Source organism: Manis pentadactyla, chromosome 3 (genome assembly GCF_030020395.1).
Source record: "Manis pentadactyla isolate mManPen7 chromosome 3, mManPen7.hap1, whole genome shotgun sequence".
Lineage (NCBI taxonomy): Eukaryota > Metazoa > Chordata > Mammalia > Pholidota > Manidae > Manis > Manis pentadactyla.
The window spans coordinates 220,917,289-220,931,925 of record NC_080021.1 but is presented as its reverse complement, the minus strand read 5'-3'; the positions used below and the strand labels follow the sequence as shown (position 1 = coordinate 220,931,925).

The following is a 14,637-nucleotide window of genomic DNA, read 5'->3' as shown; positions in this document are numbered from 1 at the left end:
CAGCCTATCGGAGCTGCAAGGAGCCGCCGCTGGAGCCGATTGGGCGGAGCCGCCGCGGCGCGGATACTTAACGTGCCTCAGCCGTCCGCAGCCCAGCCCACCGGCGTTGGCGCAGCTCTTCTCGCCAAGCTCGGCCGCGACCGCAGAGGACTAGCTCCTGGCCGAGCGCGCCGCGGCGGCACCTTCCCCTCCCCAGCGCCCGGCTCAAAGCAGAGCCTCAGTCTGGGTTACATTTATGAGAAAAGTACAAAAAGACACCTACTAACTTCAAGGGTATGAAGGTGCCCCAAGCCTCCCTTGCGGGAGTGAAATGTTCCAGAACTAGTAATGATCGTTGCCCGATACTATGAATGTACAAATGGCACTGCATTGTCCGCTTTAAAATGATTTGAGTGGTGAATCACTTTATGTGAATTTTACCACCAAACAAAATAAAAAATGCACCACCTGTGGCCTCCAGACACATGGCAACGTGGAACGTGCACTTGGAAACATCTAGAAACAAGGTGGTGGTCTTGGCCAGAAAAACGGGATAGCACTGGGAGCCAGGCCAGAGCAGTGACCCCACCCCATCCTGAGGCTTGGGTTGGACCTGAGCCCAGTCTGTTCCTTTATCTGCCAAAGGAAAGCTGGGACAAGACAGATCATCTCCTGTCGAACTGGGGATTTGCTAAGGGTCTGATCAACAGCCTCTCGCCTCACACCGTCACTCCAAGGTGGGGATCACTCCACTTTGCAGAGAAGGAAGCAGGATCAGGGCAACGCCTCACCAGGTCACACAGCACATCTGGAATCTCCACTCCAGGGGACCATCTGAAGCGAGAAGAGCTGTTCAAGGAAGGAGTAGATCAGAAAACAGGCAGGCTTTTAAGTTACGGGGTTTAAACAGTCCATGTCATGTCCAGAAGTGCTCACACTGCATAAATCATTACTTGGTTTACACTTAGAATTCCCCTGTGCAAGGTGCCACATCCCTGGGACGCGGGGCAGGGCCGCCTGCCTCTGACGGCGCTCAGGAGACAACTGGGTTCCATGAACTCCTAGACTCGTTACCCGCAGTCACGGAAACCTCTCCAGTCTCCAACTACAGGTTCAACGAGGTTTCATTCAAGCCCCATAAGGAGAGAGCTCATGGGCTAAGCGTCTGGGAGGTCAAGGCCATCCAGTGAACCACCAGCAGCCCAGCAGGAAATGGTGCTTGTAGCAAACAGGAGGTTCACCTGCAGCAGTGCACCCCGCTTCCTTCAGGGTAGAATCAGGAAGTGCCCCCTGCCTTCGACCCTTCCTGGGAGTGTCAGACCTAGCTCTTCCGGCATCAGGGATTGCAGAGGTGCTGCTCAGGGGCCCCCTGAGCCCTGCGCCTTGTCCAGAAGAGTCTTACCTCCTGGGAGGACAGCTGCCTGCAGACCTGGCACGGGCAGGGTGAGCAACTTGAGGTACTTGCCCATGCTGCCAGTGTGAAAATGCTGCTGCTTTCAGAGGCTTTCCACACACACACATTTTTTTCTTTTAAATTTTACTATGATGCCCTCCCCCCACCGCCCCCACGAGGCGTGGGGATGTGAGAACAGAGGGAGGGGAGCCTCGGCAGCAGGGCCCTGACTGGATCGCAGCTAGCCGCCCCCACCCACCAGCTGGGAAGAGGTGACACTTCGGTCCTGGGTGGCTGGAACAGAGTGACTCACAATGCTTGTCTTGGGCAGCTCAGGGAATTCCCATGCAGGTTCCTTCCTGCCAAAAAGAAAGCAAAACAGCCGCAGAAGCAGCCACCTCAGTGAGGGTGGGGACAACCCCGAGCAGAGTCGAAGGCGGCTCACACCATCCTCCCACTGCCCCCTGACAGCAGAAGGCACACACTTCAGGCCTGGAGCCCCCCACAAGGAGGCGAGGGCCCGGTGGCAGACTGGGGTCAATGCTTCGGTGGACAGCAGGGACTTGGCTGGGCAGGAGAGGCCCCATCAGCTGCCCACTGGGCCTGCAGACCACTGTGCCCGAAGGCAAGCCTCCCCGGCCTCTGACAGCCCACACCGCCACCCCCTTTGTTTTCCTTGCCCATGTTAGCCCCAAAGACACTTCTGAACACTAGCGGCACCTTCACTCCACACCAGTGTATTCTGTCCTGTTGGAGGCCCTCACCTTACACCCTTTACTTACTCAGGCCTTTGGGAGGACACACACCAGCTTGCATGGGACTGCACCTATGTGTCCCATGCTGTCCCCAGAGAAGGGGCTGGCACTTGGCAGAATTAGCCTCCCAGGGTGGGGCCACCTCACCAAATACCACCCACTTCTGCCCTAAAATCTCACTCTTGTTCTCTCATTTTAAGACATTTAAAGGCCAACCTTAGACTACAGCTTCTGAAAGAAGCCCCCTTATTAGGTCACACCACAGTCACCTGACAACCTTTCCAGAAAGGCTGCAGACAGCTCTGCCACCAGAATTCCCCTGTGCCGGCACCAGCCAGGAGGGCCCCCCCACCGCCACCTCCACTCCCCAAAAGTGCACAGCCACCGCAGTCTCTCCCCCAGGGCAACCCCCAGGGAGAAAGACATGGTGGGCATGGTGAGGCCACATGGCTTGACAGCCCACTCCAGACCCAGGAGGTGGGGACCTCTCATCTTAGAACTGCAGGGAGGGGGAATGAAGCCCACAGCGGAAGGGTCAGCCCAGGGTGGGACTCCCACCAGGAGGCCTGCCCCAGTGAGCCCATGCCCAGCTCCGCACACAGAAGAAAGCATGGTCATGAAGGCATGCAAGTGCCACATTCTCAGTGAGAAAGGTGGAGAGGAACAGGATTTCACCCATCTGCTCTCTGTAGACTTGGAAAGGACACACAGGAAAGTAACAACAGTATGGGTGGGGAGGGGGGCGGATCACGTTCACATACAGCACTTCACACCTTTAAAACCATCGGATACTACCAATTCAAAAAAGTGTGGGTTTGAAGCAACAGAAGGTCACTTCGGAAGCTCCTGAAAACACAGAAAAGCACCAAGAAGAAAGCAAAGATCACCCCAAATTCCCCACCCAGAAACAAGCTCTACAGAGATTCCCTACTCAATTTTACACCCCAGCCTTTCAGCCTTTCAGCCAACCTCAGAGCACAAATGCCACATCACACCCCAGAGTCAAAGGCCCGGGTGACAGCCTCACAAACAGAAGTAAAGATGCCCCAGCTGCCCTGGCCATCTGGGGCCTCCAGTCTCCTGGCAGGCCTGGCCCCAGGGCCTTTGCACCAGCCAGGCCTTCACCTGCATCAGCTCCCTCCCTCCCCCAGGCACTGGGTACAACCTGGGCCCTCTGCAGTCTTAGGGTCCCAGGTGAAGATGATCTCCCTCCTGGTGGCCCTGTGTTAAGTGAAGTTCCCCACCTCTAGAATCAAACTGTGCCCCTGTCTCCCCCACATGTGGGTCCCTGGAGGGCAGTGGCCCCTTCAGCCTCATTCGGGATCCTGTTCCTGGCTCATTCTTGTTAGATGGAAGAAGGCTTGAGTGGGTAACGAATGGCTGAACAAAGCTATGGCCCAGGAACTGCCCTTTGCATCTCCTCTCTACCAGACACAGCGACGGTGGGCGGGGGAAGGGATGGGGCGGGAGGATCCTCGCGCCACCTGCCAGCTGCAGCCGGAACTGCTACCCTGGCCGCGCGATCCCCACCCCCTGACCTCCCCAGAGCACCGCGTACCTGCGCTCTGCAGGGATCTCGCTCCGGACCGCTTCACTCCATCCCGCAAACCGGTGAGATGGCTCTGCTCACACTCAGACCCAGCAAGCTGATCACCTGGCCAAGGTCCACAGCCTCTCCAAGGGTCTCCTGTCCATACTGCAGCCTTCCATAATGTGGCTCCCGCCTGTTCGGTGTTACCCCTGGTCTGGGACCTCAGCATTCTTTCGCACAACTAGGACCTCTAACGCGGGTCCTTCCACCTGTCCAGCATCCTTCCTTGCTTTCCCAGAGCCCAGGCCCATGCCCGCCATTGCCCACCCTCTCCAGCTGGCCTCCTTCCTGGGCAGTGCCATCTGCCCATGACATGCCCCTGGCAAAGTCTAGGCGGTCCTGTCTCTGCTGCTGACTGGGGCTGAAGGCAGAAGCTGGTGGCCCTCCGCTGTCCAGTCCAGTTGCTCGTCCTCCCGGGATGGCAGTCCACACCACTTCCCACACACCCAGCCTTTCCTGTCCGCATCGACAGGGACGAAGTTATCAAGGAAATAGACTGTGAAGATCTCACCAACTGCAGGGCATTATTTTCCTAATTTAAAGGGCCTGCAGTGCTGAGCAAATGCTGAGGGTCCTGCTACAACCAGTCCATTCGCATGACGCTGCACAAAACAGAGGAAAGCAGAAGATCCTAAAAACTTCCAGAAGGGGGTGGTGAGCCCACACAAAGCAGATCATGTATAAAGGATTGACAACCTGCAAGCTATGAGACTTCGCAACAGTGATATGGAAACTAGGAGACGATGGAGCATGCCTGTGAAATTCTAAGAGAAGACAAATTCCAACCTACAATTTGCTGCTCACTATCAGTCAGTCAGCCGGAGGATGGAATGAAGACCTTTTGAACATGCTGTGTCTCAAAAAATTTGGCCCCTGTGTACTCTTGGTCTTTAAACTACTAAACTACTGGAAGATGTCCACCAAGGGGACGGCGTAAGCAAAGAAGAGTCTGGCATTGGCCCAAGGAGAGAGGAGAAACTCCTAGAGACAAGCAAAGGGAAGCTCCAAAGGCAGTTCCAGCCTGGCCCGTGTCTCGGGTCTGCAGGCAGCCCACCCTGACTGTGGGGAGGGCAGACTGCAAAGGACAAGGCCCGGGAAGCACAGGGAGGCCTCACCAGATGGGTGTACCCCTCTGAGAAGAAATGTACAGTTCTGATGACCGGTTGGGGCCAAATTAAGAGGGGTGCATAAACATGAAGCACAAAGACATGTGACCAACCCCAACTAGGGACAATTGTCAGCACAAAGAACAAGTTTCTGGGAAAGGAAACGCCATCACTGCATATGATGTGGCTCTGCTGTGAACAGTACTTACATAGGCATACTTACCAGAACACGGATGAAGGAGCTAAGCAGTAACTTTCAAGGTAAAAATCAATAGCAAGTGACATGCTGGTCTGTTGGTCCCACCTGACATTGTTTGCCTCCATGGGGTGTCAGCCCTTTCTTTTCCTGTTGCCCTAGCCAGTCCAAATCACTGTCCAACTCCTGTGAGCACCACCTCAGCCCCACATACACACACCTGTCCTCCACACCGTGGCCAGAGGGCTCTTCCCCAAGGGCAAACTTAGTGGATTACCCCTGCTTGAATCCCAGAAAGGCTCCTTCTTCTCAGGTGTGTGTCTAGAGGTGTTAGACCTGTGATACCTTCCACACTGCAGATGGAGCCCAGGTGCAGTATCTGAAATGTAAGCTTCTGTAAGTATCATATGAAAGATGGCAGAAAACAGGATGACTGACCCAGAAGATAGGACCATAGACATTAGCCAAACTGAAGAACAGTGTGAATAAAGATTTTTAAAAAGCCCTGTGAGACATAAAGAGCAGGATTACACACATTGACTAGGGTGCCTGAAGGAAAGGAAATTAAAATACTTAATTAGTAAAAACTTCCCAATTTGATGAAAAACACTAATAGACCCAAGAAACTCAGCCAACCTGAGCAGGATAAATACAAAGAAAAGTATACTTAAACACATAATACAAAAATCCAAAAACACAGAGAAAATCTTGAAAGCAGCCAGAGAATGTATCACATCACATGAAGAGGACAATGACAAAAGTGAACACGAAGCACAGCTGACTTCTCATCAGGAACAATGAAAGTCAGAAGACCATGGGATAGTATTTATAAAATATCAGATCTTTCGAAAAGCAAGTATGGACCTAGGAATAAACCTAACCAAGGAAGTGAAAGACCTATACCCTGAAAACTACAAGACACTCTTAAGAGAAATTAAAGAAGACACTAATAAATGGAAATTCATCCCATGCTCTTGGGTAGGAACAATTAATATTGTCAAAATGGCCATCCTACCTAAAGCAATCTACAGATTCAACGCAATCCCTATCAAAATACCAACAGCATTCTTCAATGAACTGGGAACAAATAGTTCAAAAATTCATATGGAACCACAAAAGACCCCGAATAGCCAAAGCAATCCTGAGAAGGAAGAATAAAGGAGGGGGGAATCTCACTTCCCAACTTCAAGATCTACTACAAAGCCACAGCAATCAAGACAATTTGGTACTGGCACAAGAACAGACCCACAGACCAGTGGAACAGAATAGAGAGCCCAGATATTAACCCAAGTATATATGGTCAATTAATATATGATAAAGGAGCCATGGACATACAATGGGGAAATGACAGCCTCTTCAACAGCTGGTGTTGGCAAAACTGGACAGCTACACGCAAGAGAATGAAACTGGATTAATATCTAACTCCATACACAAAAGTAAACTCGAAATGGATCAAAGACCTGAATGTAAGTCATGAAACCCTAAAACTCTTAGAAGACAACATAGGCAAAAATCTCCTGAATATAAACATGAGTCAACTTTTTCCTGAACGCATCTCCTTGGGCAAGGGAAACAAAAGCAAATATGAACACATGAGACTACATCAAGCTAAAAAGCTTCTGTACAGCAAAGGACACCATCAGCAGAACAAAAAAGCATCCTACAGTATGGGAGAATATATTTGTAAACGATATATCCAACAAGGGGTTAACATCCAAAATATATAACGAACTCACAAGCCTCAACAACCAAAATGCAAATAACCCTATTAAAAAATGGGTGGAGGATCTGAACAGACAATTCTCCAAAGAAAAAATTCAGATGGCCAGCAGGCACATGAAAAGATGCTCTACATCGCTAATCATCCGAGAAATGCAAATTAAAACCACAATGAGATATCACCTCACACCAGTAAGGATGGCCACCACCATCCAGAAGACAGACAACAACAAATGTTGGCGAGGATGTGGAGAAAGGGGAACCCTCCTACACTGCTGGTGGGAATGTGAGTTCAACCATTGTGGAAAGCAGTATGGAGGTTCCTCAAAAAACTAAAAATAGAAATATCATTTGACCCGGGAATTCCACTCCTAGGAATTTACCCTAAGAATGCAGCAGCCAGGTTCGAAAAAGACAGATGCACCCCTATGTTTATCGCTGCACTATTTACAATAGCCAAGAAATGGAAGCAACCTAAGTGTCCATCAGTAGATGAATGGATAAAGAAGATGTGGTACATATACACAATGGAATATTATTCAGCCATAAGAAAACAAATCCTACCATTTGCAACAATATGGATGGAGCTGGAGGGTATTATGCTCAGTTAAATAAGCCAGGTGGAGAAAGACAAGTATCAAATGATTTCACTCATCTGTGGAGCGTAAGAACAAAGCAAAAACTGAAGGAACAAAACAGCAGCAGACTCACAGAACCCAAGAATGGATTAATAGTTACCAAAGGGAAAGGGACTGGGGAGGATGGGTGGGAAGGGAGGATAAGGGGTAAAAGGGGTATTATGATTAGCACACATAATGTATTGGGGGGCACTGGGAAGGCAGTATAGCACAGAGAAGACAAGTAGTGATTCTATAGCATCTTACTATGCTGATGGACAGTGACTGTAATGGGGTATGTGGTGGGGACCTGATAATGGGGGGAATCTAGTAACCACTATGTTGCTCATGTAATTGTATATTAATGATACCAAAACAAACAAACAAAAAGCAAGTATGGTGATTCCTCAAAAACTTAAAAATTGAATTACCATATGATCCAGAAACCCCATTTCTTGGGTATATGCCCAAAGGACTGAAAGCAGGGTCTTAAAACAGGTATATGTGTGCACCCAATGTCATGGCAGCACTATTCACATCAGCTAAATATGAAAGTGACCCAAGTGTCCGGTGGATAAACAAAACACGGCATGTGCACGAGGGGGAATGTTATTCAGCCTCACAAAGGAAGGAAGTTCTGACATGCAGAACATGGGTAAACTGGGAGCATGTTTTTCTGAGTGAAATCAGCCAGTCACCAGAGGACAAAAACTGTATGATTCCACTTACATGATGGTCTTAGAATAGTTAAAGTCATAAAGACAGAAGGTAAAATGGTAGATGTCAAAGGCTGGTGGTGGAGGGAAACGGGGAGCTATTGTTTAAGGGGGACAGAATTTCAGTTCTGTAAAGTGGAGAGAGATGGAGATGGAGATGGCTTCACATTATAAATGCACTGCATTAATATCACTGCACTGTTCATTTAACAACGGTTAAAATGGTTATTTTTACGTTGAGTATATTTTACCACAGTAAAAAAGTTTTTTAGAGGGGGGATGGGATTACACAAAGGCTGGATTACTAGGAGGGAAGATCAAGGGACCACCTCAGAGTCCGGCTGTCACTGATCAGGAACAGTTCTTGCATGTGTGAGTAACCCGTCCTTCATGAGGTGTGCAGGCTCCCATTTACCAGATTTTACTAGATAGCTTTTAGTTGGTAACTTTTAACGCTAATTTTTTATCAGGGATACATTCAAATTGATATCTTTATTTCAGAAATATAGAAATAGCTGGGTGTTGGAATTCTCTTCTCCGTATATGAAGATAAGCAGGTACGCTGGCAGAATGCTTACCTTGACCATTGCAGTCCCAGGGTCCGACAGTAGTGTGGCTCTCTGGAGACAGATGAACTGCTCGCCAGGCCTCCCAATGTTGATTCTCTGTGACACCTGCTGCAGCTTTACCCCCAAGCAAATAAGAAGTACCCAAAGCCAGGAGGGAGTGTGCACAGGTGACCCCAGAGGGAAAGAGTGGGTGAGGGGGGAGGCCACAGACATCTATGTTAAGTGCCCTAACAGTAGCACGTGCCACAGAGTAAGTCTTTGAGGCATGAGACCTGGACTCCTAGCCAAGGGCCAGCTGGGACATCTCGGTCTAGACGGCCCTCTCCAGGCCTGAGCAAAGCAGACCTAACTCTATGGAGCTGATATATCTTCTCTGGCAATTGGTTACGCCTCCTGCCTCTTTCTAGGCTGCTCCTCCACACTTAGACACACGCATTTTTGGGACCCCACTAAGGGAACCTTGAGTTGGGATGCATTTAATTGTGGTTCATGGTACAATTCTGTGCTGTTCAGTCTCACTGGACTGTCCTGTGGTGAGTATATCGTCTATGGGTGCCAACAACCTGCCTGCACAGCGCCCAGCCCTGGGAGTTTGCGGGGATGAAGGAGAAACAAGACTTGGGGTGAGAACCCAGGAGTGAGTCTGCATAAACGAAGTCGGAGTTGGTCCTACCCAGCTCCCAGAGTGAGATGTCTCCTTACCATGTGCCTTCCACAATGCAGCACATTCGATCTGACACACTGTGCACCATTTTTCTTTTTGGCTGGGGATTGCATTCATCAGAATTTCTGTGTTTGTAGAGCATTAAAGGAATGAATATAGGAATGCTACAGATGGTGAGCACAGCTACGTAAAGCCCCAAGGGTCACCCAAACCGATGTCTACACTAACGTTCAGATACAAATCTTATCAACACTCTAGACAAGTATCTTAACTGTCTTTCTGTTCCTCCCATAAAACAATCCCTCAAAGTCATAATACGGCACTCAGAGAACACAGCCAAAAATATAAGGAAAAGCACTAAAGAGATGCATTTATTAATTGCAATCAGTTTCTTAAAATTTATAATTGACTTTTCTCATACAAAATTACCACAAATAACTGTAAAATATAACAATTATTGTAAAATCGTATATTTTTAACATGCAAAACATGTTACTTTCAGAACTAATTTTGTTTTTACAATTTCACATCTCTTTCCTTAAGAGCTCTCCCCCAAACTGTACATGCTCCTGGCCCCTGCTCCCAACATCACTTGAGTACAACTCCAGAAAAATAAAACTTGGGGGGTTGCATGCATCGTGGCAAAATAAAGGTATGAAACACAAACCACGTTCAACTACACAAAACCGCTGAGGCGGCATTTGCTTCGGTCACTCACATCCACACACACCCCCACACACGTGGCCGGGCTGACGGCTCGTCCCGTCCCGCAGGTGCGACCTCCGAGGCAGCTGGGGGAGCCCAGAAGCGGCGCAGGAGTGCAAACTCGCCGGGCTCAGGGCTCCTGCGCACCCGCCTTCCCTCCTCCCCTCGCCTCCCCGCAGCCTCTCCCTTTCCCCCGAGAGGAGCCCTTCTCCTGTGGCGCAGTGTCCCTCACTCCTCCTACCTGTGCCCGTCGTCCTGTCCCCGCTTCTCCCCTTTGCGCACGGCACCCCTACCCGCGTTACCCCCCCAGCACCCACCCGGCCACCCGTTCTGAGGCCCTTTTCGCTCCGCGAGGCCCCGCGGCCGGGGTCCCCGATGTCCCGCCCGCCGCCACCTCCCCGGCCCCCGCGCGGCCCAGCCCAGACGTCCTCCACCCTCACGTCGCGCGCGGCCCCGGGGATTCCTCAGACCAGCCGGACGCGGATTGGTGCAGAGCAGCAGGAAGTGCCCGCCTCTGGGCTGCCGACCAATGGGAGGCAGGGGCGGGGCCGTGGCCGGCGCCGGAAGCGGCCGAGCGACGGGGGGACGTCGCGTCGCTGGGTCTCCAGCAGCTGCTGCGGAGCTGCCAGGCGGATCGCCAGACGCGCTCGCCGCCATGGCCGAGAGCGACTGGGACACGGTGACAATTCTGCGCAAGAAGGGCCCCACAGCTGCCCAGGCCAAGTCCAAGCAGGTGCGGCGCCGCGGCCTCGCCACCCCGGGGCGGCCGGGCGGGCGGGGAGCCGGACGCTGGGCGGGGGCCGGGGGCGGGGAGCGGCCGGGGCGGGGGCGGGGGCGGGGGGAGGGATGGGGAATGGGGCACTGGGCCCGGGAGATCAGGGCGGTGGGGCCAGGTCCGGGGGACTGAGGCTGGAGAGTCAGCGCGGGGCCAAGGGCCACGAGACAGGAGATGAGGGGTGGGGAAGGGGGATGGAGTTCCAGGGTGGCGGACAGGTGGGGGCAGCGACCTGGGACGGGCAGCGGGCAGCGGCGGGGGACCGGCGAGGGGCCTGGGGTGGAAACAGGGCGAGGGGATCATACTAAGATGGCCAGGTAGGAACAGCCTGGGGTGGATGTGGGGTGGGGGGTGATGGACGAGTCCACGGCGGGTGGAGTGGGCAAGGGTCAGGGAAAAGGAGGATAGGAACTGGGATGGGGAGAAGGCAGGGCCGGAGGAGAGTCGGGGGCAGGGGGCGGGGGTGGGATGGGGATAGGGCAGGACTGAGGTGGAACCGGAGGCGGAAGACTTGGGGTATAGCCAAGGGCACAGAGTCCGCGCTGGGATGGGGGTGGCAGAGTGAGTGCGGGCTGTTTTGCAACCAGTGATCCAGGCTTGGAGATGAGGCCCAGGAAGGTCCCGAGACCCTAGCCCTCCAGGTGGGGACAGGGACACTGTGGATACATGGTCAGGGACAGTGGTGATGAGGTAGATCAGGGAGCAGGTTGAGGTTGGTGGGGAAGACGGAACAGGGCTGGGAGGCTGGGGTACAGATGGGGAAGTGGCACAGGGTCTTCCCCTCCCACCTGTTCCTGCCTGGTTCTGCTGGGGCCTGGCCAGTCTGATGCCACCTGTAGAGCCCACTGAGGTACACTGCAGACTGTAGGGCGTCCCCATCCCCTGGCTGAGGTGGCCCAGAGACCCAGAGTGGAGGTTCATGTTCCCCACCTGCTTCCCATCTTGCACGGACCCAGTGCTCTGAGAGATGCATGGGGCAGAAGGCTCTCAGCCTGGCTGGTCCATCCAGGTTCATCTGGGGAGTCCCATGTGGAGGGGGGGTGGTTTGGTCAGCACCCCGGCATGGTAGCTACCCTCAGACAGCCTTCAGTGCACGGTGCGGGTCTATGCCAGGACTAGCTGTGCCCTGGGGACCAGCATTTGTTGACTGCCGTTACAAGGTCAAAATCAAATTCACTCTTTTTTTTCCCCAAGGAAACTTAACAGCCCCAAGTTAGGAGTCACGTGAACAGGTCTAGAAAACATTTTTTAATGCCCCACGGCTACTTCTCTGAAGCATTGGCATTGTTAGAAATACTTACGTAGACTTAGGTGCCTGGGTCAGAGGGCGTCTGTCCTTGGTGACGCTTGTGGACGGGGCTACAGGCCCTGGGCGACGCACCATCTCCTACTTGGGAGCCAGGTTCAGTGAGAAAAGCCAGACCTGGGCAGCACTTGATGCTCCTTCCACACTTACAGGAGAGTCTAGGAGGGAAGTAAACTTACCTCAAATAAGGATTTTTAAAGGGCTCCATTAGCCTTTTTGGAATGGCACGTTTTCTTAGTAGCAGTTCACTGGGAGTTGCCTGGACATTTGGTTGTAGAGGGTTTGTGTAATGAGAGTGGGTTTTAAACCCAGCATTGTCTGTCTTTAAAGAAGGACCAGTGGTGTGCCAGGCAGGCAGCACAGTGCTTCCAGGCCAAGCTCCGAGCAGCCTACCTGGGTGCGCACAGCACTGGGCGCGCCAACATGTGCCGACTGGCGGGCAGCAGCCTAACCTGGTGTTTGCCAGAGCCTGCCAAAGCCGACTGTGACCAAAAAATGTTTCCTAATTTTCTAGGCCATCTTAGCGGCTCAGAGACGGGGAGAAGATGTGGAGACTTCCAAGAAATGTAGGTGCTCAGTTTCCACTTGCAGGACGAGGGTATTCTTTGGAGTTCACCTCTGCGGACATGTGTGTGGGCCCCAGGGTGTCAGGAAGGTGGCTGCCAGCAACTGAAGCTGCTGCCGAGCTGGGAGATGTTTGGGATCCTCCTGGAGTGGCTGTGGTTGGCATAGGTCAGGAGGGGTTGCTCTGCCCACCTCCCATGGCTGGGAGAAAGTCCTGGCCCGTACTCTTAGGTGTGTAAAGTTTCCTGAACTTGGGGTGCTTGGTTCGCATTCCGAAAGGACTTTCCTTCAGTTTGCTGTAAACCCTCTTCTCTTCTCTTGCGTCACGCCGCTCCAGGGGCTGCCGGTCAGAACAAACAGCATTCTATCACCAAGAACACGGCCAAGCTGGACCGGGAGACTGAGGAGCTGCACCATGACCGGGTGACCCTGGAGGTGGGCAAAGTCATCCAGCAGGGCCGGCAGAGCAAGGGGCTGACCCAGAAGGACCTGGCGACGGTGAGTGGGACGGGTCCTCTGCGCCCAGGCCGTGGCTGGCAGGACGGAGACCAGGACTCAGAGAGCTTTGCGGTGCGGTTTAGCCGGCTCTCTCTGCCCCCCTGGCACCCCGAAGGCCCCTGGGAAGGGAGGCCATGGCAGGCCAGCCATCACTTCTCTTAAATGTGTGTGACCCCAGTGTCTCCGAGACCGAGGGCCCTGGGTCCACACACTGTCTGGAAGGCGGTTCCCCTTCATTTGGGCTAATTTTGCACCATTTTCTCATTGAGCTGATGTGTTGAAAATACATCTCTTTAGAAAATCAACGAAAAGCCACAGGTCATCGCGGACTACGAGAGCGGACGGGCCATTCCTAATAACCAGGTTCTGGGCAAAATTGAGAGAGCCATTGGTGAGTGTCCTTCTGTCCTTCCTTGGGTCTTGGCTGCTGCCGCCTGACCAGGTGCAGGACCTGCAGGGGTGCAGGAAGGCCCGAGGCCTCAGAATTCTTGGAGCCTTAAGAAAATGCCCTCAAGGGCTCAGGACATTTGGTTGTAGAGGGTTTGTGTAATGAGAGTGGGTTTTAAACCCAGCATTGTCTGTCTTTAAACTCTCCCTTTGCCTGCTTCACTGTCTGCCAGCCCTTCCTCTGAGCCTGTGGGCAGAGCCCTGTGGCTACCTGATCAGGCCCTGGCATCCCCTGGTGATGGCCACATCCCCTTCTGCTCCCACACAGCCCAGCGTATGGAGCCCCAGAACATTCAAGTCCTAGTTCTGGGGAGGGATGTCTGCCCTTTCCTGGAAGACTGGAAAGTAGGAAATAAGACAAGGGACCTGGTGGGGTGTGCTGAGAGTCCAGGCAAGGATGGGGTGGGGCTCGTCCCCTCTCCACTTCCCATGGTAGAGGGGGCCGGGGCTCCAGGGGCAGGCCGGGCCCCTGCTGCCCCCTTGGGGCTGGTGGTAGGGCTGCCATGGTGCTGCCCTGTCCCGTGGGGTCCCAGAGGGGAGCTGCAGTGGTCGGGCCAACGGCTCTTTCAGGTCTCAAGCTGCGGGGGAAGGACATTGGGAAGCCGATCGAGAAGGGGCCAAGGGCGAAATGAACACAAAGCCTCGAAATCTGCGCTCCGGCTGCTCCTGCCTGGCTGGTTGCCCTTGACCACCAGTGCCAGTGTGGCCCCTCCACTTGGCCAAGCGGAGCACAGGGCAGTAGCACTGCCTGGGAACCCCCTGCCCACATCTGCTGTCAAACAAAACCTTGCAAAGTGTTTGCTTCTCCTGGTATTTTTTTCCTGACTCTTGTCCCCCAGATTGGGGTGCACAGTGCTACCCTCCTCTCCCCCATGTTTGCGTAGTCTCAGTGTGGCTCCCAGGGGAACACTGAGTGGGGCTGCCTTGCTTGGCGGGGCTGTGGGTGGGGGGCCCGGCCGGGAAGAGAAGGTGCGCCCCCTAGTTACGCTTTTAGAGAAGCTAATAAACATTTGTGGCCCTTCCCGCGAGTGCCGTGT

At 53.2% G+C, this 14,637-nt stretch overlaps 1 protein-coding gene and 1 long non-coding RNA gene across 2 annotated transcripts; one reads left to right on the top strand and one right to left on the bottom strand.

Moving 5' to 3' along the window:
• Positions 1–8,060: 8,060 nt before the first annotated feature.
• On the bottom strand, positions 8,061–10,516 carry LOC118920556 (uncharacterized). The gene is made up of 3 exons (XR_008996715.1): positions 9,973–10,516; positions 9,344–9,430; positions 8,061–8,755 (listed from the first exon to the last, which is right to left on the bottom strand). It is a non-coding gene; the product is annotated as an uncharacterized LOC118920556 (long non-coding RNA).
• Positions 10,517–10,551: 35 nt separating this feature from the next.
• Positions 10,552–14,620, top strand: EDF1 (endothelial differentiation related factor 1). The gene is made up of 5 exons (XM_057499265.1): positions 10,552–10,743; positions 12,606–12,657; positions 12,993–13,153; positions 13,451–13,544; positions 14,171–14,620. The coding sequence occupies exons 1-5, from the start codon at positions 10,666–10,668 to the stop codon at positions 14,230–14,232; spliced, it is 447 nt and encodes a 148-aa protein (XP_057355248.1). The 5' UTR covers positions 10,552–10,665; the 3' UTR covers positions 14,233–14,620.
• Positions 14,621–14,637: the final 17 nt, after the last annotated feature.